The sequence below is a fragment of the Gavialis gangeticus genome, unplaced genomic scaffold (assembly GCF_001723915.1).
Source record: "Gavialis gangeticus isolate Ggan-Ray unplaced genomic scaffold, GavGan_comp1, whole genome shotgun sequence".
NCBI classification, from domain to species: domain Eukaryota; kingdom Metazoa; phylum Chordata; order Crocodylia; family Gavialidae; genus Gavialis; species Gavialis gangeticus.
The window spans coordinates 27,971,015-27,994,367 of NW_017729034.1; the positions used below are offsets into that span (position 1 = coordinate 27,971,015).

General features: G+C 44.4%; 1 protein-coding gene across 1 annotated transcript in view; it reads right to left on the reverse strand.

The window, feature by feature from the left end:
* DNAH8 (dynein axonemal heavy chain 8) overlaps window positions 1-23,353 on the reverse strand; it is a 397,167-nt gene that overhangs the window by 259,261 nt on the left and 114,553 nt on the right. The window contains exons 31-34 of the mRNA XM_019526702.1: window positions 18,972-19,085; window positions 15,007-15,069; window positions 11,546-11,646; window positions 7,870-8,007 (exon numbers count right to left, since the gene is read on the reverse strand). Coding sequence (XP_019382247.1) covers window positions 7,870-8,007; window positions 11,546-11,646; window positions 15,007-15,069; window positions 18,972-19,085 — 416 coding nt within the window. The remainder of the gene's footprint in view (window positions 1-7,869; window positions 8,008-11,545; window positions 11,647-15,006; window positions 15,070-18,971; window positions 19,086-23,353) is intronic.

Sequence of the window (23,353 nt, forward strand, 5' to 3'; positions counted from 1 at the left end):
CCTCCGTGCTGACAAGAGGGGAGTTCCCTAACCTGTAGGTATGGTGCCGGTTGTTCCTCCCCAGGTGCATCTCCTTGCACTTGTCTGTGTTGAAACCCATCCTATTCTTATCCACCCACCCTTGTAACCTGTCCAGGTAATTTCGGGTAATTACTAAAAATTACCGAAAAACTTCAGGTAATTTCAGAATAAATTAGGATGCAAACAGAAAGAATTTCATTAAAAGTTAATTTTCTTTTCAGAAACAATTGCAAAAAAAATTAACTTGCTGATTTTCTTTCCAGTTTAATTTATAGGGCATATAACTAATATGGTTATCTATCTTTTCCAAAAGGCAGTGCAAGTGTTCTCTGAAAGCATAATGACAAAGAATTATAAGACTTGTTTCAAAAAATAATTATTTTCTATTGACAGCTTATCTCCTTATTCATTACTAATGGGTTAATGTCCTCCACTTCTGAAATTCAGACATGATCTAGTAGCCTTGAAGAAGACTCTAGGACTGAGCCCTGCCTTTTATCTCATGCCACCAATAAAGTAATTCCAAAGTGCAGAAATATAACACCAACTAATTAGTACAATGAAGACAACATGCTTAATACAATACATATTAGAAAGTGGTAGTTAGCCATGGTAGTCTGAAGTTATGTAGAAGGCAGAGCAGGATAGCATCTTATAAACCAGGGATGTCTAACTGATGGCCCACAGGCCACATTCAGCCTATGAGAGACTCATTTGTGGCTTCTGGGCACCTGTACTGCTCCCTACCATCATTCCAGCTGCAGCAACAGGAAGATCTCTGGGTTTCTCCTCCTTCCTCCAGCTTACACTTCCTGGGCTCACCCTCAGCAGACAGTGCAGTGGAGCATGCAATGCAGTACAATGAGGTAGCCTGTAGCTGAGGTTGGGGCTGGAGTACCCAAGCAGCAGAGCAGTGACAGAGAGCACCCAAATGGTGCAGTGCAGTGAGGGATATGCAGGCAGTACAGTACATGAAAGGGATACCCACACAGCATGACGCCCAGGGGCTATGGCTTGTACTCATGCAGCCCACACAGCATGTAGATCCCACAGTGTGTTGGAGCAGATTTTATTAATTGAGTCTGCTGGAGCATGGAAATTACCATACTCAAGCAGACTCCTGTGTCTCATGTATCAGTGTCTCCATGCTCAAAAATGGCAGTTGAGACACTTGAACTAAAGCTCAACGAATTAATTTTAGTTCAAGGATGACCCCCACAACCACCACCACCATTTTTAAGTGCAGGAACACTGATACACAAGATGCTGCAGTGTTTAAATTAGAACTGCTCTAATTAAAGCACCATCCACCCCACAGCATGTGTAAAACTGCCCTTAGATGTTGGACAGCCCTGTTAAAGACTAACTATTTCAGAGATGCATGAGCTTTCGTAAGCTGCATCCTACTTTGGTAGATGCTACCCCAAATGAAGTAGGCTGTAGCCTACAAAAGCTCAGAACTATTTAGTCTACAAGATGCTATCCTGCCCTGGCTTCTATATAATATATATGAGTTAAACTTCAGGTAAAGATATGTCTAATTTTCCTCATAAAGAAAACAAGTTGTATTCCAATTCTTTATTAGAATACTAGGGCGATGTGAATAAAGAGAGAGGCTGTTAACAGAAAGAAACTCAGTTAAGAATTTTCACATTCTTGTAGCAAAGATTCTGTCTACAATCTCAGAATGAGAAACAGCACCTGATAGTGTTCAACTCTGAAAAATGGAAGGTACCTTGGGAAGAAAAACCTACAGCATGCTTATAGGCTCAGCAGTGCTAGCACCATGGCCGAAAGGGACATGGGGGTCATGAGTGACCACAAGATGAACATGAGCCACCAATGTAATGTTGCAGCTGGTAAAGCAAGCAAAACTCTGCCTTGCATCCACAGATGCTTCTCTAGCAAATCCCAGGATGCCATCCTCCCACCGTAGTCGGCCTTGGTGAGGCTGCAGCTGGAGTACTGCATCCAACTCTGGGCTCCACAATTCAAAAAGGATGTGGTGAAATTTGAGACAGTCCAGAGGAGAGCCACATGCATGATCAGAGGGCAGGAGAACAGGCCTTATAATGAGAGGCTGAGAGCCATGGGACTCTTCAGCTTGAAGAAGCACAGGTTCAGGGGGGACCTGGTGGCTCCTTCTAAGTATGTAAGGGATGTACATCAAGATCTGGAGGAATGCCTGTTCACCAGAGCGCCCCAAGGGATGACAAGATCAAATGGTTACAGATGCCTCCAAGACCGTTTCAGGGTGGATATGGCAAAGTGGGTAACCCCACTAGCCGCAGCTAGCCCCTCACCTGCCTCTGGGCATGCCACCCGCCTGTCTCTCCCGCCACGCCATATTATTAAATATGCTGTTAAATAAGGTGCAAGGCTGACCATTATTGCACCCCATATTTGGGGGTGTCTGCAGCTCTGTAACTCCCCTACACTGTGGCCCAAGCCTCGCGGATGGCATCCAGATGTTACAGTGCCCCCAGCCTACAGCCAGAGCAAGCTTAGGTTATGCCGTCAGGCCTCAGTCATACTCACAGTCATACTGCCCACCTCTCACTCAGGCCTCACTCACTCCACCCTCTCTCACAGGGTCTCTTTCTCATGTCGACAACATATGCTGCTTTGCTCCCCCTTGGAGCGGGCACCCTTTGGCCGTAGGCTTAGCTAGTCTGCTCCCTGGGTGGCAGATGTACCGTCTGTTGGGCCTCTCCTGTGACCCTCACCAGGGTAGTGGCCAGCCAATTACCCAAGCAGGTCTAAGCACACTCAGGCTCCTTTCGGGGTAACACTCAGTGTCTGTATGTCTACTGGACCCTCAGCTCTCTGGTTCTTCTCTCCCTTTTCTTGGGGCTCCACGATGCACCCTCACTCAGGGTCTCGGGGCTTCCCTCCACGGGTGGGAACAGGTGGCTGTAGCCATGCCTGGCCCCCTCTACTTCCGTTGTCACCTGACCCACCCAAAAGTGGGAGCTGGAGTTAAGGTGCCCCAACCCACCTTTCACCAGGATGGTAACTGGCCTGGCATTTCCTGGGGGCTCCCACGCCACTGAGAGCTCCACCAGGCCACCCACTCCTGGCATCGTGCAGTTTTAGGTCATGCCCAGGAGCTTCGTAAACCATCCCCTACAGCTCCTCCCATATCTCCAGATGCTACCAGCAGCCTTGCAGCCAGGTGATGTTGTTGCCTGGCCTTCCAGCAGCAAAATGCCCTGTTTATATGGGCAGCCCTGAATCCAAAATGGTTGCCCTAATCAGGCACCTGCCGGCTTCAGGCCCTTAAATTGGCAGGCACAAACAGTGCCTGCCACACTAGACATATGGAAGAACTTTACAGTCCGAGCCCCCAAGGCCTGAAACAGACTGCTGCCAGAGGTGGTGCAAGCACCTACTCTGGACTTCTTTAAGAGACATGTGGATGTTTATCTTGCTGGGAACCTTTGACCCCAGATGACTTCCTGCCTCTGGGGCAGGGGGCTGGACTCAATGATCTTCCAAGGTCCCTTCCAGACCTAATGTCTATGAAATCTATGAAAACCCAGAGAGGTGGTGGAATCTCCATCCTTGGAGGTTTGTAAGATCCAGCTAGACAAAGCCTTGGCTGGGATGATCTAGTTAAGGATGGTCCTGCTTTGAACAGAAAGTTGGACTAGATGACCTCCTGAAGTTCCTTCCAACCCTAATTATCTATGATGCTATGATTCTAAGATATGGAACAGAATAATAGAAATTGAAGCATCAGCCCATACACCCTATATAACAGAGTTTTGTGATCTAAAAAATTATTTAGTACACAACTCATTAACACAATCCTACAAAAGAATACCACTGATCCTCTTCAGAGGAATGGAAATCTACTTTGTATGTCTTCCTCATACCTCTCCCTCTAAACACCACTAGGGCTTTTAGATGGAGCCTTGCTTCTTTCTCTTATTCAAAATTTTAACATCTAGACTGTAGAAATGTGGGGCTGTTCTTTCCTGGTGTTTGGGATGGAATAATACAAAGAGTGAACAATTGAACTAGGGACCTACTCAACTCGCAATTTCACAGATTTTGTGAAATCCACAACTGTCCCTAAAATCAACTTAGAAAAAAAACACCTTAAAAATAAAATGCTTATTCGCCAGTGAAAGCCAGCAGTCCTTGCTGCCTTGCAGTCCACCTGGGAGGGGAACTTGCCAGCTGGTAAAGCAACACAAAGGAAACCATCAGCCAAGACGGCAGCTGCTACCTCATCCTTCCTCCCACCAATCAGTGGCAAGGGGTGGGGCCACTGGGAAATGCCTGCAAAATTGGCTCTTTGTGCCACAACTAAGCTGCAAAAAATTTTTGTCTGGCTGCAAATTAAGTAGGACCCTATTGATAACTGTACTCCATATGCTTCATAATCCTTTAAAACTCTTTTAAAATGTGTGCTAAAAATTAAAACAAATGATGGGAGAACTATCTCCCAGGACTTATAGAAAGAGGAAGTCACATTGAAAATCAGTGCTTCTGAAGTTTTAAGAATAACCTTCAGCAAACAGTTTATGTCATTGTTTTATATATAAACAAACTCCATAACCTGTTTTTGGAGATGAATGACAACTAGAAAGGTTAACAATAGGCTTATCTCTCTAACCTGTTATTCTGATTAATATGGTCACCTAATGACAGAGATGCCAATGTGCCTTTATAAATAACACCACTACAGCGGGTACCTCCATTTCTATATTGGCTGAAGAACTCCTATCAGCCATCACAGATAAACCCTAATCTACCAGAGATCACTAGAACTTTGTGATAATTATTTATATCACAGCACTCCCGTTGTGCTGGACACAGTTCAGACACACACCAGCCTTTCCCCAGAGGATCCTCATGTCCTGCTTGCACAGGAATGTGTCCTGATCCATAACTTAAACTTCCTATGTTCAGTTTTGATACTAAAATGTACAAGTAAATGTAATGGAACATTCCATACTGAACTATTTTTTTCTCTGATACCCGGGCTGCTACCTATAACCGATTCATATTTGAAAGAAGGAATCTCTGTTTCAAGAGGGATTTAAAGCTACTACCATTAAACTTTTCTGCCACTACAGTGGTTTCTTAATGTCTATTCATCATTTCCAAGGAATGAAATTACATGTAACAGATTATGAAAGAAAACAAGGCCCCCTCTATATGTGGAGGTAAAAGTATGATGGAATCCTAAGGCACAATCCATACAATTGTGCCTCCTGCCATGCCACACATGCATAACAGGAGGCTTAATTGTGGGATTGTGCATCAGATCCCATCATGCCTTAATGCCAGTGCAGAAGGAGCCTGATCCTGGACTCCCACTGCACCAGCAAGAAGTAAGCTCCCATGGTTGGGAGCCTCCTCATTTGTAGGGCTCCCAGCTGCAGGGGTGCCCCATGCATCCCTGGGCCTGAGGGATCATGGTAGCTGTAACCCCCGTTGTGAAATCTCTTGGCCCTGGTGATTGAGGCAGCCAGGATCCACAGAATCTGGGGGTTTCATGCTGAGTATGGTGCACCCCTATGGCTGGGAGCCCTGTCAGCTGACAAGCTCCCAGCTGCAGAAGAGACCCTGCTACCCATGCAGATTAACGCTCAATAGCAACCAGCTATAAAGTTAGTACATATATTTGAGGTCTAACTTTATAGCTGGTTGAAGCCTTTTATCGTGTGAAAAGTACTTTACACATGTAGTTGGTCTTAAGGTAACAGTGCAATTAACAGGTTCACTGCACCTGTTATGTGTACAGGGAGCCCAAGAGAGATAGGATGAAAGACAAAAAAGAAAGAACTGGTATGAATCCCAAGTTTTCTTCCATCACTAGAAACAGGTCTATGTAAACAAGAATGAGAGTAGCAAATGTGTCCACAGAGTAGATCCAAAGAAAAAAGGGCATGCTATCTCCTAGGAGCATACAAGATATGGACCTGAGACTAAAAAAGATCATGACAGGAACAAAGAAAAGGAAAAATCCACTGATGGTCCTTCATTTTTGGAGTTCATGGCACTGCCTGAAGGCATCTCTGAACATCCTGAGACCTCCATACCTCACAGTAGGACAAAAGAGAGCTATATATTAACTCTGTTCCTTTCCTCAGAGAACTGGAGACCTCTTGCAGTTTCTGAGAATTTTTTTCCCCTTTCAGGTGGATAACCCCTCCAATCCAGTTCCACAGCTGGACTTAGTCCTGGCACTGGGTGATTTTTACCCTTGACCTTAGTCAACTTCCCCAGAACTGCTTATAAGCTTCTCTTCAGGTTTTTCTGTATTGTAGCCACAGTTCCTGGGAGAACAGGTATCCTGACATATCTGAATCCTGTGTCCTGAAAGTAATGAAGAGAGTTGGCTATGAAGAGGCATGAAACGATTCATCTTAGAAGCTGCCCCTTATAGAGACAAGGTTTAGATTTAGTCTGGTGTTTGCAGGACTGTTCTGCCATTTTCTCAGATGTAGACTAGGGGAAAGGAATCTCAGAAGGAAGCGACTGAAACCACTCATCTGAGAAAAAAAATACCCAGGAGCCAATTTGAAAAATAAAATAAAGTTATAATCAATACAATACAATACAATAATCAATATAAATACAATCATCAGAACAAACTAACTACAAACATGATCAACAACCAGGGAAGTATATGGAACTGAAGGATGAGGCTTAGTTCAAATTCCACAGGTAGAAGACATTAACCCAGGACTGTTGGATAAGGAAAGTAGTTGTGCAGCAGAAAAAAACTACCCTATCCTACAAAACACCTTGGTTTTATCCTCCAAACTATACTTCCTGTCCTAATACTAATTACTAAAATACTCAAAGTAAAGTTTAACTAAAAAGATTAAAAGGCCCTCTTGTGACCAAATTATAACTTAAGTGTCAGAAATATATTTTAATCTTTCTACTTTATAATAGAACCAAATAATTCTTTACCAGGATCACATGCTGTAAAAGATGTCCAGTGTTTATTTATTTGCTTTAGATGACCTATATATTTTAAGAATAGTGTATAAAAATTTTAAGAGATTCAGAGATCTTTTATATACAACATTGTTAAACCAATGTGCAGGTTCCCTTACTACAGATATCAGTCTGCTGTAGACCTTTAGCTGAACTGATATCATGAGCTGCATTAACCCTGGAATTCGAAACAACATACCTAAATTATTATCATTTGGGAAGTGGCAAACTAATGTGACCAAAACTGCCTTCTGTGCCAAGGTATTGAATACACATATAGTCTGGAGTGCCTTGCACAACGCTTGTAACATGTAGTATTAGTCTATATAAGGACTAGATACTCTTCAGTGGGCACATCTAAACTAATAGCACACTACTAAGAGTAGACTATTGGTCTAGTATTAAATTAATTTAATCAGCAGTAAAGTGTTACCATCTACACATGTGCTGCAATTAGTGCACAGTAGATTAATTTACTTGAGAGTAGGATAGTCGTGTCAGACACAGGTACTATCATACACCTCAGTAAATTATTTTGATTAAATACATGTGTAGATGGTGACATCTCAGGATTAGTTTACTGCAGCTCAAACTGAGCTGCAGAATATTCAATTGCATTAATTGTACATGTAGTTGTGCCCAGTCCTTCAGTAGATCCCTACCTTCACAGCCTCAGCTGGAAGCAGCTGATTACCACAGATGGAGATAGAATCCATCTCTTCTTAAAGAGGCCAATGATCTTATTTTAATAAATTACACACTACTAATATTATTAACAACATTTACTTATTCCAATATATTAAGTTGTTTTATAATGAATTATTCTTAATAACATTAACATTATACTTAATTATATCCTGCTAAAAGGCCCACATTACAAAGCACCTGTTTTGAAAATCCAGAAGTTCAGCATTAATTTTTTCAATGTCTACATCTGTCCAAAGTATCTCATAATATCCACTAATATTGTTCATTACGGTATCATATAAGCCATAAAGCTTCTGAAGCAATCCTAGCTCCTTCCTGAAAGATAACAATGATATCAATCATTACAACTAGCTATTAAAATAGTGTTACAATTTCTGTTCATAATTATAAGATGATTATTAAAATTAACATTTAGAATGAAACCCTAAGGATAAAAAAATTACTTTAATAGGATCTGTACTGCCCATATTTTAGGGAGGGGGCTATGTATGTGTCAATGTCCCCTTCCTGCAATAGTTTAGGAAGTAGGAAGAATGTTTCATTGATTTGTCCAGAAAGGCAAACTTCAATAAGCTTTAATCAAATAACAGAATTGGGGAGAACTGGAAGATGACCAGAACTATCAAATACCTTACCTGACAGCAAATATATCTTATAGAATAAATTAAGAACAGAATGCTTAGAAGGTTATAACAGACACAATTAACAGGACAATAAGTTTGACATATCATTTCAGGATTATAAAAGTAAACTTCTAATGAATTTTGGGCTGCCTTTGTAAAAACATGACAGGGAGCAGCAAACTAATTGTTTTCTCAATATAGCTGGGTCTGCACTATTCTTAGAACACTGTCTGGATGTCTCAGTGCCAAAGGAATTAGATGAAACTCAGACAACAGTAACCAAAAAAAATCCAGAGGGATTATTCAAAAAATGTAGGTAGCTATTTAATATTTACTGGCATCACACCAAAATATTTTAAAGTAGATAGAATCCTAAGTAAAAACAAAAGACCTTGCCTTAAATCATTTAAATGTAAAGGCATGTGTAAATGCAAGACAATACAATACTGTACAAATGTCAAAAAGGAAATAGAGAGTACATTCAAATTAACCAGTGGGAACAGCATTTTTGTTTCCATGGTTGGAACCCTACTAGTAGAGCACTGTACAAGCATTCAGCATTTGGGACAGGAGCTGTGCAGACAGACCGTCTTCTCTGGTGATGGCCCACAGTTAAGGGCTACATGTGCACACATCCTAGGATGCTCTTCACAGGGTCATCATGAAAAAGCCAGATTTAAGCCAGGGTCTAGATCATGGTCTAGGGGCTAGGGACAGACATTCAAAAAGCCTGAGCCTGAATTGATTCAATCTTTTCACGTTAGTCTAACCTGAAAAACCTGAACCGATCTGGAGGTGGATAGACATTCCCTTTTCATTTCAGAAATGCAGGCACATGTATTCCATGGCTCAGGCTAGAAGCCGGGGGAGGGGGGGGAATGCAGTCCTCCCTTCTGTTCCATAATGCTAAGCTGAGCAGGGGTGTGGCCAACCCCAGCAGGACACTCTGATTAGGGAGAGGTGTAAACCTCTACCCTGACTGCACCATCTCAAGCTTTTCCTCTACTCGCTGCTCAAGGGGCAGGAGTGTTGTCAGACCTCAGCCCCAGGCTAGCACTGTGAAGCAAAGGTGGGGGGTGTGCAGTGCATGCATGTGTTGATGATACTAAACTTTTCAATCTCCCTCTCCCTGTCTGCAAACCTGACAGGGCTGCAAACCAGCAGGGGGGCTGATAAAACCACAGTATTGATCAGCCCACCAGCAAAACAAAAGCCTCTCTCATTAGTTGAAGCTCTTCTTAAACAGCTTTTTCCACAGAAGGACATTACCAGCTGACCTGCTGATTAGCTCCAAAAAGCCCTAAGTGGAAAGTATTCTGCCTGCCTTTGTCCTGTCCCAGTGAAATTGGAGACACGCACAGACACCTCTCAGCATTAGCAGGCAAACCACCTCCTCAAGATCTATGGGGCTGGGGTTTATGTTGCAGGAGATGGGAGGGAGGGGGGAATCCCTGCTTGAGCAGCAAGCAGTGAGGGAAGCCAGGCAGACCCTGCTGTGCCTGCAATCTCCCCCAGAGCTCTGGCTAGGGAGGAGAAAGGTGGGGCCAGCCTGTTCTTTGGAGCAGAGAACACAACCTAGCCTGGCCCAGTCCAGCCCAGGACTACAAAGCATCTTGGATACTGGGGGGCTCTGGTTTAACTTAAACCAGGAAGGGGTCTGGGACAGACATTACATAAACCAGATTGACCCAAATCAGTTAAGTCCAATACTACATTCAACCAGGTTTATCTTAAACCAGTTTCAGCCATTTTGAAGCTGGTGTATGTGCACTGAACTTATGTTCTGTTACAGGTTTAAACCAATTTCTGATCACTTAAATGGGTTTATGTGTAAAGTTTGTTCCTAGCTTGGAAAAATAGCTTTTTCTAATTCTGCCTTCCCAAAACAAGGTGTGTATTTTCAGGCTCCCTAGGCTGCCAGAGATTGCCAAAAGCAACCAAATGCACAGAGCAGCTCTGCCTCTCACATGGGACCATGCCCCACCCCCTCCAGGAATTCCTGCTCACAGTAACACCTCCCTCCCTGCCTGCTCAGAGGCTTCTGGAGAACAGACCTTGAGTGCCCCCTCTCTTGTCAGTTGCAAGTATGTCAGTTTCTGTTCCTGCACCTTGCAATATATCCCTAGCTCTCTCACAAAAGCCAACAGACCCAGGAGTTGTGTCATGTCCTCATTGTTGACCTGCGCATGTCTCGCTGAAGACTTAGGGACATTTAACATGTGTGTCTGCAGCTGACCTGACAGATGCTCATGCTGGAGCATGTCATCATTATACCTCCCATGCAGAGCCACTTAGCAGACCCAACAGCCATCAAGCCTCCTGGATACAGCCAACACTTTCTGCTTGGTTGATGACATGGCATCCAGGGGGAAACCTCATCTTATTGAATAAATTCAGTAACTACATGAACACTTAGGTGAACTAGCCAGGCAGAGAGATCTTGAATACTGATCAATGATTACAGAAATACAAATATTTTTTGGAGCACTAGTGGTGGTTTACCCATCTTTGCAGCTATATCATTTCTCCAGATCCTTAAAATGCTTTTGTCTTTACAGTTCTTACTAGTCCCTGGTCATTCTTCTCCCAGCTGAAACAGAATTTCTTGACTCTAGTCCATGCCATTCTACAATCTAATTCTTTCACAAAGTCTGGTGATCAATAGAATCCAATCAATCTTGATGCTGCAGATCCAATTCTATTTTGGTTCAAGCCCATAACTATTCTTTGTTCATCTCTCCCAGTTCCTTCTCTCTGTTAAGGTTTCCAAAATTCTTTTATTTTACATATATTCTGACAAAAATGTGTCATAATTTTGTTCACGTACCTGTTTTCTATTCATTCCTATACAAAAACTTTGTAATACACTTAAAGGCTGCTTACGGACATTGAAAAAAATGGAAGTGGTGCTTTACTTTAAATTCCACATGGCCCTGCACCAAGCCCACAGCATGCCCAGAAAAGGCATCACATTAGATGGACCTGGCTTGCCCAATGTCTGTATAGATTGGGTGCCTTAGTGGGGCTTTTTGGCACTTTTATCTAATAGCTGATTGAATAAGCTATTAGATTAAAGCACCAAAAAGCTCCGCTGAAGTGCCCGATCTATACAGACTATGTGGAGCTGGGTAAAACTAACACACGGCTTCTTCTAGTAGAGCCTGGTTTTTTTTTTATGTCTGTAAGCAGACGATACGTTCTTGTAGATTGGTCTATTTTCTAGCAATTACCTTATTTTATGTAAAACTTCATAGTCTGTGACAGGCAATCCAAACAGCTGTTCACCAGATGAATAAGTGACAAATTTTCTCCAGAGTTCATCAAAATTAGCCTGAAAAAATTCAAATTAATGCTTAAGATTAATTATTTTTTAATGCTATGAAAATATAGATTTTATCATCGTAAAAATTCTCTAATTATAATATGGCAGGGCACTTGCAGTGCCTGCCACTTTAAGGGCTCAGTCAAGCAGTCAGCAGGTGCTTGATTGTGACAGCCATTTTAGAACACTGGCTGTCTAAATAAACACAGCAGTTTGCTGCTGCTAGCCCAGATAGAAACATCACCTGGTTGAGCCGCATGGAACATCTAGCAGGTAGGAGCTGGAGGCTCCTGACCCTGGGCATGACCTAAAACTGCACCCTGCCAGGGAAGGGTGGCCTGGTGAGGCTTCTGGTGGTGTGGGAGTTCCCAGGAAATGCCAGGCCAGTTGCCTCTCTGGTGAAAAGCGAGGAGGGGCGCCTTAACCCCAGCCCCCATCTTTGGGTGGGCTTTGGAAGCAGGAGTGGGGCCAGGCATGGCTGTGGCCACCTGAGCCCATGAGGGGGGTGTAAGACCGCAGGGACTGAGTGTCGTGGGGCCAGGTATGGTAAACAGAGTGCTATGGGAGTGGTTGACCCCGAGACCCCAAGGGAAGAGGGTGGTGTAGTAAAGCCCAAGGGAAGAGGGCGGAGTTGTGTGGCCCCATACAGAGTTGGGTTGAATGGGAGTAGGCCTGAAGGACTGTGCGTGAGGGGAGCTGAGTAGGACTGAATCAAGAGTAGGCCTGAAGGGCAGTCCCAGGGTGCGCTGAGTAGGGCCGAACTGGGAGTAAGCCTGAAGAGCAGTGCAAGGGCCAGCCCCATGAATAGTTGATTGGGAAGATGATGCAAAGATCCCAGGGTGGGGCATGGTATAGAGGCCCTAGCATGGGTGTATAGGAATCCCAGGAGAGGGAAGTAGGCCAAGGTAGGTCTTTGGATGCCTGAAGCTGTAGTTGGACCAGAGGCCAAGCTGGGTGCTCAACCAGAACATGAGGGGCAAGTCCTGACCCTGGTAAGTCCTCTACTCCTAGGAGGCCAAGTGTCGGTCAAAAGTAAGACCTATAGTTGAGCACAATGACCTGCTGCTCCAGGGTGGAGAGTGAGAGTCCCCATAAGACCCTGGAGCACCAGTCGTGGTGTGGGTTAAGAACATCACATGGATGCCATCTGCGAGGCATGGGCTGTGATGCAGGGAAGGTAAGAGCCTCAGATAGTGCCCCCTGGCACTGGGGCAAGTAATAGGCCGTCTCCTGCATTTACCACCAGTTTGAGAACAGCAAAGTCATGGCAGAAGAGGCAGGGTGGATTGCCCCATAGAGACAGGTGGGTGGGCCAGCATGGGATCTGGCCCCTAGCTTGTTCCCTGTCACATATAACAATCCACTGTCCAATTCTAAACCTGTCTTAAGTCAGAGTACTACATATATAAAGAGATACTAAATAATGTCCTTTCTTTTCAAAGGGATATACATTCAGTTTTGAATCCTACTTATTTCTGCCTAGAATGGTTATTTTTTTTCCAGGTGTGACAATGAATGCCTCTAAATGGGGTATATTACAATTTAATAGACTTATTAACATTTTGGAGCCATGTCCAAATTGACCCTACAGATAGCTCCACCTAAGTATTGCAAAACTTAAAATTTAGGCATTTTGCCCCTGGAGGATGATCTAATTTGACAGTATGAGGCACTTAGGTCCACAATATAAACAAATGGAGAAATGTAGGCACCTCCCAAGATCAATTCAGAATATCTAGGTGCTGACAGGGAGATAAGTTCAGCTATTCAGCAGGAAACACTAGGCATAAGAGTATGTTTAAACTCCTGCTCTTCTGCAGAGCTTAGGTCAGGAATAGGCAAAATACGACCTACAAGATGGATCCAGCCAGCCAAGCACTTTCATTTGGCCCACGGGGCCCACCAACAAATTGTACCCCATCCAGCCCTTCCACTCCTGAGGGTGGGAGTGAGGTGCCCACATGTACACATAGCTCCAAAAATGTACCCTACTGCTTGGCTCCCACCCTCATAGGCGGAAGGGCCTGGCTGGCTGGCCTGCAGCTTCCATACAAGACTGCTGCTGCCACAGCCCCCGGGACCTGCTCACTTCCCCAGTCTTCTCCAGGCTCTGGGCAGCAGGTAGGGAAGCAGTGGAGGGAGGGTTGCAGCTGGGAGGGAGTACAGAGCTTGGGGCTGGTGGCAGGGCAGAGCCCGTGCCCATGGGGATAGGGGGTGGTAGCAGTGTGGAGCTAGAGTGGGCAGCATGTAGATAGAGAGTGTGGGGACCCCCACACATGTCCATGGCAGACAAGCCCAGTAGGTGGTGGCAGAGGCAACAGCAGCAGGCTGGGCGCTCAGACCACAGGTGCCCGGTGGGGCACAGCTCCAGCCAGAGCTGCACATGGCAGTGAGTGGTGTGGCATCCATGTGGCTACCTGTATTGCCAGTGCTCCCTGCACTTGTGGAGCCACTGCATTCACACAGGAGGGAGGGAAGCTCCATGTGCTAGAGCCAGGTGCCTTCCCTGCCTTCCTTGCCCTATATACCAAGCTATAAAATAGGCTGAACAGAGACCCTAGACAACCAAATAAACATTATTATGAAATATTACAACCTTAGGGCATAAACAACCATAGCAAACAGATAACACTAACTGTAGTATGTAACATAACTATTACTGTAGCAGTTGAGCTCTGTCTGCTATTTTAAACTTTACTGCATTATTTGACAGAACAAGAAATCTAAAAAATGAATGCAGTAAACTGTAGTAGATGGCATATACCTGAATTTTAGCAAAGTGATAATTTGAGGAGACCTATACTTTTATAGTAATTTACAACTGCACAGACAATGCAAATCACTGTTCCTTGGATTTGGCAATATTTTACATTCACCTTGTCTTCACTTTTAAGAGGCAAATGACTATAGTACATAAAGAACAGCAAAGAAGGCCTGATTTCTCAAAGAAAATTAGTTTCAAAGTTACTTTATTCAAGCTGATTTGGACAGAATCAGTATCTTGGTTCTAGGACCATAAAGGTAACGTTAAATAGAAAATATTGAGCTGAGAGACAAGTATGTAGAAATGGAGAAAAAAAGAACGCTAAGACTATGGGATGTACACAGATATAAATCTCCTGTTTATGACTAAAGCAAATTAAGCAAAGTTATACGTTCATTAGGTATCTTTGCTTCAGAAATCAATCCTTCTACATAAAGAAAACCCCCTTCTCTGTCCATAAGATTTTACCACTAATAAACAGAGTGATGTAAAAGATGTCCTTTGATACCTTTAATTCTAGTAACAATAATCAATCTTTTCTAAACTGGTTTTGATTCACAACAATGAATCTCAATTCAACATTTGAAAACTAACATTTTTGTTACCTGGTATAACTGCAGTCTATTGCTGGCTTCTTGAGGTGGTATATTTGGAACCATAGGTCCTTCCTAAAATATACAAATTGTAATCAACAATAAATATTAACCCTTCAGTGAACTACAGCAAAGTGTATACCTATTATTCATAAACACATACAAAAATTACTTAAGCTGTCATGGTACAAAAAAAGCCACATATGAACTGTTGAAATGTCCATGGATCCTACTAATGGCAAAAGAGGACAGGGACAGGGAAATTATTTTATTTAAAATGGGACAGGGAAATTATTTTATTTAAAATGGACACAAATGTCCATCTAATCAAACGTTGTAGTTGTAGTAGTGATAAGTAATTGTAAGAAGAGTAGTAGTAGTATCACTATTATCTTTCGATTTATATCCCACCATACACAGAAAGGCTGTGAGCAGCTTACAATAAACACAATAAGAACCCACAAGATAAGAAACGGCAGCAGAATCCCCAATTGACACCCTAAACTTTAAGCTCCACTCCACCCCATGAACTCATGCTTTCCTGCTTACTGCCCAGGAAAGCAAACCTTCTGATCCATCTTAACTGCACTTCCCAACTCCCATTCACACCAGTTACACAAAACCTCTTTCCACTTCCCAACATCATACCCACCCACTCCCACTCCCTCTTCTCACACCCAGGAGAGATCCTTCTTTCCACCCTGCCATGTCCCTCTCAAACCTATGTCCTCCTCTCTTACACAGGAGGGGATGGCATCTAAAATGCATAAACCTTCTTCCCCTCCCACCCCAGCAAAAAAAAGATTAAATTCAAAAGAACCAAAACAGGAAAATAATGGAAACCTCTTTGTCCCTGTCTTCATCACCACTGAAGGACAAAGCCAAAGAGTGCCCTCGAGCATCACCCATTAGTGGACAGTATACCTTGTTCTTCATAATTTTCCTCTTTCAAGAACAAAGCAATCATGCCCAAAGAGCTACTTTTAACAACTCCTCCTTTATTTTTAATTTGGACTTGTGATCACTTAGTACAATACCCAATATGCGCTAAAATTCCTATATTGAGATTTTTTTAATTCCGCGCAGAGTATCCCCCCAAGCCTCTTGATTCTCACCTGCCATGACTTGGATCTTAATAGAAATAGGGAAGAAGGGGGTGTTATTCAAGGGAGTACCCGCAGGAAGTACCACGCTGGATCAGGTATAATGCAGGTGCTTTTATTCATCTCTTTTCTTTCTATTATTTACAGGAACCCCTTTTGGAGGAGGAAGCAGTCCGACAGACCAGTCTCGGGGATCCCCCAGGCCTCCTGGCTGGTCCCAATCCACTAATACAATAGGGAAGTACCGCACAAAGTCCTGGTATCTGCTGCTAATTATCTCATTAGTGGCTCGTTAGCATTCCCTTGCTGTGTCTTTCCTGGATTGGTGTCCGCCGTGTGCTGGGGTCTCCTGTTCCCGACCCCCTTCTCTTCGGGCGCAGGGTGCTGGATCCCTGCCTCCTCAGGGTCCAGTCTTGTCTGAGTCCCAGCCCGCTTATCTTAATCAAAGGAAGAAACTGAAAAGAAAAGTTTTCTTTTGTTCTGTTCCTGCTGGGAGCTTCCCACCATTAATTGTCCGATTAGTGGCTTGTTACAGCCACCACCTGGCATCTCTCTCCCCTCAGGGTCCTGGATTCACCCGGACTCTTCAGAGATCTGGGTAGGGGTCGTCCCTCCCACTGCCCCTTTGGCTCGATGTAGCCTCCCCGATCCTTAATGCCGGCTGCAGCTCCAGCCTGTGGCGTGGCTCCGCTTTTTCATGTGCTCACCACCGTTCCCATGGACTCAAGGTAAGCCAAGGAGAGGTCTGTGTTCTGGGATCCTTCTGCTCCCTCTGATCCTGTGTCAGGGTCCCTCTTCCAGATCCTTCTCTCTGGAGGGTCTCTCTCGCAGCTTCTCTCTCTCTCTTTCTCTGTGGTGCCCGAAGGCAATTTCTCCTTTGCCTTCTCTCCCTCTTATCCTTCGGGTCCGGGCCTCACTGGTTCTCCATGGGCAGGGCCCACCTCCTCCCCCCGAGTTGTAATTGTCTTCAGCTGTCCACATCCCTCTAGTACCAGGGTCTCAGTTAGGGCCCTGTTACACACACTAACGATGCACAGACCTTTGAATCACTTGTTAAAAAGCAGTGCCCATTAGCACTGTAAAAGCATCAGACATGAATCTAACACGAAGGAATCTAGTGCTATAAATTCTCTCAGATCCTCTCGCTAAGAAAAAATATCAGTTAATACTAAGAAGACTGGAAAAACAGAGTACGTAGTGTGCATCTCGAAAAGCAATACACTCATAAAACTCTCTTGTATTTTTTAAGTCTCTTTGTGAGAAACATTTCAAAAGCTTTTAAGTGAATATTAATAGAAATTAGGCTCCCAAGCCCCTTAGGTACTTTTGAAAATTCCACTCCCAGTGATATTCAAAAAAGTGAGTTGGTTATTAAAGACAGGTTTTTCACCAAAAAAGGCTATATCTTCAGCTTCTGAAAAATCAAGATAATTTCACATAACTGTAGTCTCCATTAGCTTTGCATGCATGTCAGAGACAATTATATGATTAAAGAGAATTTTATAACTGTCATTCTGAAACATTCCATGTTCCTTTGGAAGATACTCTCCCAAAGATAACACATGGTTTCTAGGCTGAAATTGGTTCAGACGATAATTGCTTAGTAATTGCAAATGCAGAAAATGGCAGGTGGCAAATCTGTTCTACTTCTAAATTTGTCTTCTCATAACAAGGAAGGTGTGGAAAACTGGGAGTTAGGTATATTTGTAAGTATATGCACTTTGCCTTACCAGTTTTATATTTTCACGCTTGAATACAAAGAGCTAAATCAAAGGAGGCTGTAAGAGGGAAAGCAACAGAAACTGAAACAATGAAAGGAATACTGTGCTGTTAAAATTAATATGGATCCTTGGTGAAATAATGGGAAAGATATTAAGCAGTAAATAACTCCAGCCTGGCAATCTTAAGGCTAGAAAAGTTTATTTTTTTAGGTCAACTTTAGGATTGACCTTTAAAAGAGTGTTAGCTTCCTCATGCATCTCAGTTGATCCCATCAACCCACTGTTTACCTTGCTTACCAGTGCTCTTTCCCCATGTCCCTTTCCTTTCCATATAAAACCTTTTTTTTCTGTCCTTTCATAACAGCTGGCAAAGCAGCTTGTTGTCTATGAAAGTTCATGCCTTTCAACCAAGTTAATCTCTGAGGTGTCACCCTAATCTATCTTCTGCCTTAAACAGATTAGTCTAAGAAAGAAAACCTTATAGAAATGAGTGTAAACAGGGAAAGAAAGCACTGTCATCAAACTGACAATACCTACTGCACCATTTCACCCAACCCCAAGATAAAGGTAACTGAGCTAATAAGCTTTACTAAAGCCTGCAAGGCAGAAGGCAGGGCAGGGTGGCACTTGCCTATCTGGAAAGATGAAGGTGTGCTTTAAGAGAAATACATATGATGGTAATTTTTTGTTTGATAACTTTCCTCTGCATATTTTGTATCCTTGGAAAAAAATGAATAATGGTTAAATAACAGTCATTTTTAGAAACTCTTTGTGAGACCCTTTAATAGTTTTCCCATCTTAAAGTCCTGTAGAAAGAAGTTTGCAGTACCAAACTAATTTGGTCTATTTGATTAATGTGACTGAAAATAGGCAGACTAAAACTCATCATCAGAGATCCAATTCAGAGTGGTAAGACTAGATGTTTTCACTATTAAAGTGGACACTGAAGAACAGTCACCTGAGGGGTGAACTTGAGGGGAATGAGAAGTTTAGCTTGCCCCAAAACCATGACAGAAAGACTATTTAATAAAATGCCCTCAAGCATTCACAGAGGCAAATTAGTGGATCAAAATGTTGGCACTGAACTGGTGCTAGTCACGTATACTGACAAAACAAGACAAAAGCGCAGTAGGTAACTTGTAAACTTAATTACCATTCCATATGATGTTTCAAAGTTGGACACATCCTCACGAAAAACTGCAACTGATTCTAGTAGGCTGCTCTTAAATTTGGGCTGAACTTGAACCAACTCATCTTGAACACTGACCTAAAGTATAAAAGAGAATCTATTATTTAAAAGTATATTAAACAAATTTATTCAAGACTAATAATACAGAGAGATACATCTATTTATATATCATCAAAATTACAGAAGCCCTAAGCAAAAGAATACTTTATTTAGAGCATCAAACATAAAGAAGGTTTTATAAAATCTTCAAAGCTTTATTGTCTTACATGATGCTGTGACTTCAGCTTCTCGATTGAAAGTTAATGTGGCAACAAAATAGCAAAAAGTGCAAGTTTTATTCTAACGTATTCAAAGAAGGAAGAGAAAACAAACACACTCCCCTTTACAGTAACTGGGTTTTCTAGAGATGTAATGTACCTCTTGTTCCCTCCAGATGTTACATTTGTTGCGGAATATATGCAAGTTTCCTGCAACAAATGGTAACATGCCAGACTTAACACCAGTAGCACATTAAAGCACTGGAAACTTTAAAGGGCTCCCAAGACTGGCTTCAGCTGGCTGTCAGGCTGTTCAAGAGCTGGGAACTTTAAAAGTCTCTGAAGCCTGTCAATGGGCCTAGCTGGCTTGCAAACCCTTTTAAGTTCTGTGGGGACTAGAGACAGCCCTCTATCACCACCCCCAGGCTAGAGCAGGGATGGACAAAATAGAACCCGTAGGCCAGATGCAGTGTGGAGGGGCTTTGTATGACCCACAGTGGGTCCCAGTCCTGACTGACCCAGCCACCCCCTGACCATGGTGCATCCTGTTGCCCCCTGGGCACACAGTGAGGCTGGGACAACTCAGCAGTGGCTCCCTCTGGTTGCCACCACCACTGGCCCCAGCACCACGATACCAGTGGGGACCCACACACAAAATGCCACTCTGCCCCACCCCACCCTGCCCCTGGACTCACCCGCCCAAGCTGAGAAGCAGCAGTGGCACCAGCCAGGCAGAAACAGCTGCTCAATGTGGGGAAAAAGTGGCCCCCTCCCCCTCACCACTGTCATGCCCTTCTTGCTGCAGCCACACAGAGCCCATGCCCAGGCTGCCCTTCAGCTTCTCTGCACTGCCACCACTACCCCACTGGGCAGCCTGGACATGGCAGTGACAGCAGCAGTGGAGATGCAGGGCAGCCTGGCCACAGGCGGCTGCAGCAAGAAGGGCCCAGCAGCAGCAAGAGGCTGCCATGGGCAGGTGGTGCAGAGCAGAAGTTTTGGCTGGTCCGCTCCTGCCAAGGTAAGTCCAGAGCAGGTGTGGAGCAGGGCTTAGGCTGCATGCTGTTGGTGATGGTAGCAAGGCACTGTAGAGTGCATGGGCTCTGGGCTGTTGTGGGGCAGAGGCAGGGGCAGGGGAGGATCCCATGCACACCCCACTATACCCACAAACTCCACAACCACACCCATCCCCACACACAGTCAGACAACCCATAAACACTGCACCCACCCACACCCTTCCCCCTTTACCCCACAAACCCAACACCCTTCCCCACATGCACTCCCTCACACACACTCACATGCCTTTGGCGGGAGTCCTGCTCACTGCTATGCACGCATCCCCCTCCACACACCCACACATCCCCACAAACCTCCCATACCCACCTACCCACATCCACATATACCCCCACACCCCTCACACAGCTCCCCACAAACCTCATTACCCATTCATCATACCCTCCCACACCCCTCCAAACACCCCATAATATACAAGATTAAGACTTCATTTTGAGCTAGTATACAATCACTTCTATATAAATGATGCAAACACATGCAAATGAGGACATTTTTTAAAAATAAAATTAAAATATATTATTGTGGATGTTTGATTTTTAGTAATGTAATTTGTATTTTTTTCCACTTCTAAAACTGCAACCCCCACCTTCCCAAATGAAGTACTTCTGAGGGGAGGGGAGGGACTTTCAGTGGCAAAGGTCAAGGATTAGGAGGTGGCGGTGAAGGTGGCAGAGCCACAGGGCAGCCCCTCACAGGCTACGAGAGGCTGTAGCAGGGAGCACTGGGCAGCAGCAAGGAGAAAGGGCCATTTTTTCCCTGTGCTGATCAATAGTTTCTGCCTAGCTGGTGCTGTTACTGCATTAGCCAGAGATTCTGGAGAAGGTGTGGGGTGTGCCTGGTCAGGACTGTGGCACGAGTCCCCACTGGTACCATGGGGCTGGGGCCAGTGGCAGCAGCAGGTGAAAGAAGCTGTCACCGCAAGGTCTGCCTAGAAAGGCAATCCTGCTGTGGAGCCACCCCAGCCCTGCTGCGAGCCCAGGGGGCAGCAGGATGTGCCACCGCCTGATGGTGCTTGGCCAGGCAGGACCAAGGGACCCACTGTGGGCTAGACAAAGCCCCTCCATGAGCTGAATCTGGCCCACAAGCAGTATTTTACCTCCCTTGTGCTATGTTATGCTCCTAAGAAATAACTCCAAAACCTTTCACTGTAACATAGGCGCTCACAGACTGGAGACAAGAGAGGCAGAGAGAGACCTGTATGTACTAGTCAATCATAGGAATATTATGAGCCACCAGTGGATGCAGCCACAAGAAACAGTTATTGCATTCTCAGATGTATTAGGTGAGGTATAACTCGTTACAAAGTAGTACTAGGTACCCTGTATAAGCTATTAGAAATGGTTCATTTAGAATATGATGTATATTTCTGGTCACCAATATTCAAAAAGAAGAATTTAAACTGAAGTAGATAAAAAGAATGGCTGCTTGGATGCTCAGAGAATGGAGAACCTGTATTGCAAAGTGAGACTAAAAGAATTTGACTCGTTTAGTTCAGCAAAATGAAGGTTGAGAGACAATATGATTACCCTGTATAAATTTATCCATAGAGTATAGATTAGGAAGGGAGAATAGGTATTAAATGTGAAAGAAATGTATCACACAAGTTACAAATGGTTACAAACTTATCACATACTAATTAGACTGGAATTTAGAAAAGGGCTTTTAATGGTCACAGTGTTAAGTTTTAGAATTATTTTCCAAACAAGATAGTAAGGGCAGGTAACATGAATTGCTTCAATATGGAGCTCGACAAGTTTATGAACAGGATGACAGGATAGAATAGGGGTGTTCACAGAACAATAATCAGAGATTGCGATAAGTAGATTTAAGTACAGGCAACCCCCGCTTAGCGCTCTTAATTGGTTCTGGAAAAACAGAGTGCTAAGCAAAACAGCGTTAATTGAAACCCAGTTCCTCATAGGATTTAATGTAATAAATATAATTGGTTCTGAACAACTTGCTGGCCCAGTCCCTACACAGCAAGGCTCTGGTTGGCACGTGGAAAGCAGTGGGCCCACCCGCCAACCAGAACCTGCACCCCACTCTGCCCAGCGGGGGCACCCTCCAGGACACCTGACACTGGAACTATATGTCGCTGCCAGATTGCTTTACGTTCAGGACAGTTTTCATGCCCTGCGAGTGAGTATGTGACTGGAACAGGGCATGGGCTGCAGGCCAGGGGCAGTGGGGCTGCAGCCTGGGGGCCAGGGAGGCTCCACAGGCTCAGCCCCACTGTGGCCTACAGCAGTGGACAACACACATGTCCTACCACCCTGGGCCCCGTGCTTCTGCTGCCCCTCTAGCTTGGACCCCATGCTCATGCCACTTGCCCACCTGCCCCTTCTTGCTGCCACTGCCACTCCTCCCCACCTGCATGCCAGCCACGGGCTTCTGTTACCCCACCTTGGGCCCTGGGCACCAGCCCAGGCTCCCTGGTCATGCCCCCCCACCATACCCTACTATCTCACTGCCAGCTCCAGTACCACGTGCAGGAGCAAATCCCACCCTTCTGCCCCACCCTGGGCCCCCACTGGCTGTCACTCACCTCTGAACTTGCTGCTGCCACCACTTCTGCACTGAGCATTATAATGAAACGCTCTGAGCACTAAGTGAAACTGGGTATGTATTTTAAATAATGCGGTTTCACTGTAGCGCTCAAGCCGGGGCTGCCTGTATTTGGAATCCCCATAAATCAGGGTTAGCAACCTTTTGTCCCAGTGGGCCAGAGCTTGCAACTTGACCACCTGCTGCAGACTGCAAATCTGTGCCTTGTAGACAGCTCAAGCCACCTGTGCTTACTCTCACTACAGATACCTGGCTCATCTGCAGTTAGGTAAACAGAAGAAGGAGAGAGCAGAAGGGAGGACTGCAGAGGAGGGTGCTGAAGAGGGGACAGGTGGCTTGACAACTGCATACTGACCAGTCCCACATGCCTCCTCTTTCCATGAATGTGCTATCTAGCTTTTGAGGCTTTGGGTTGTTTTTTGGTTTCCACCCAACACTGAAGCTTTTGAAATT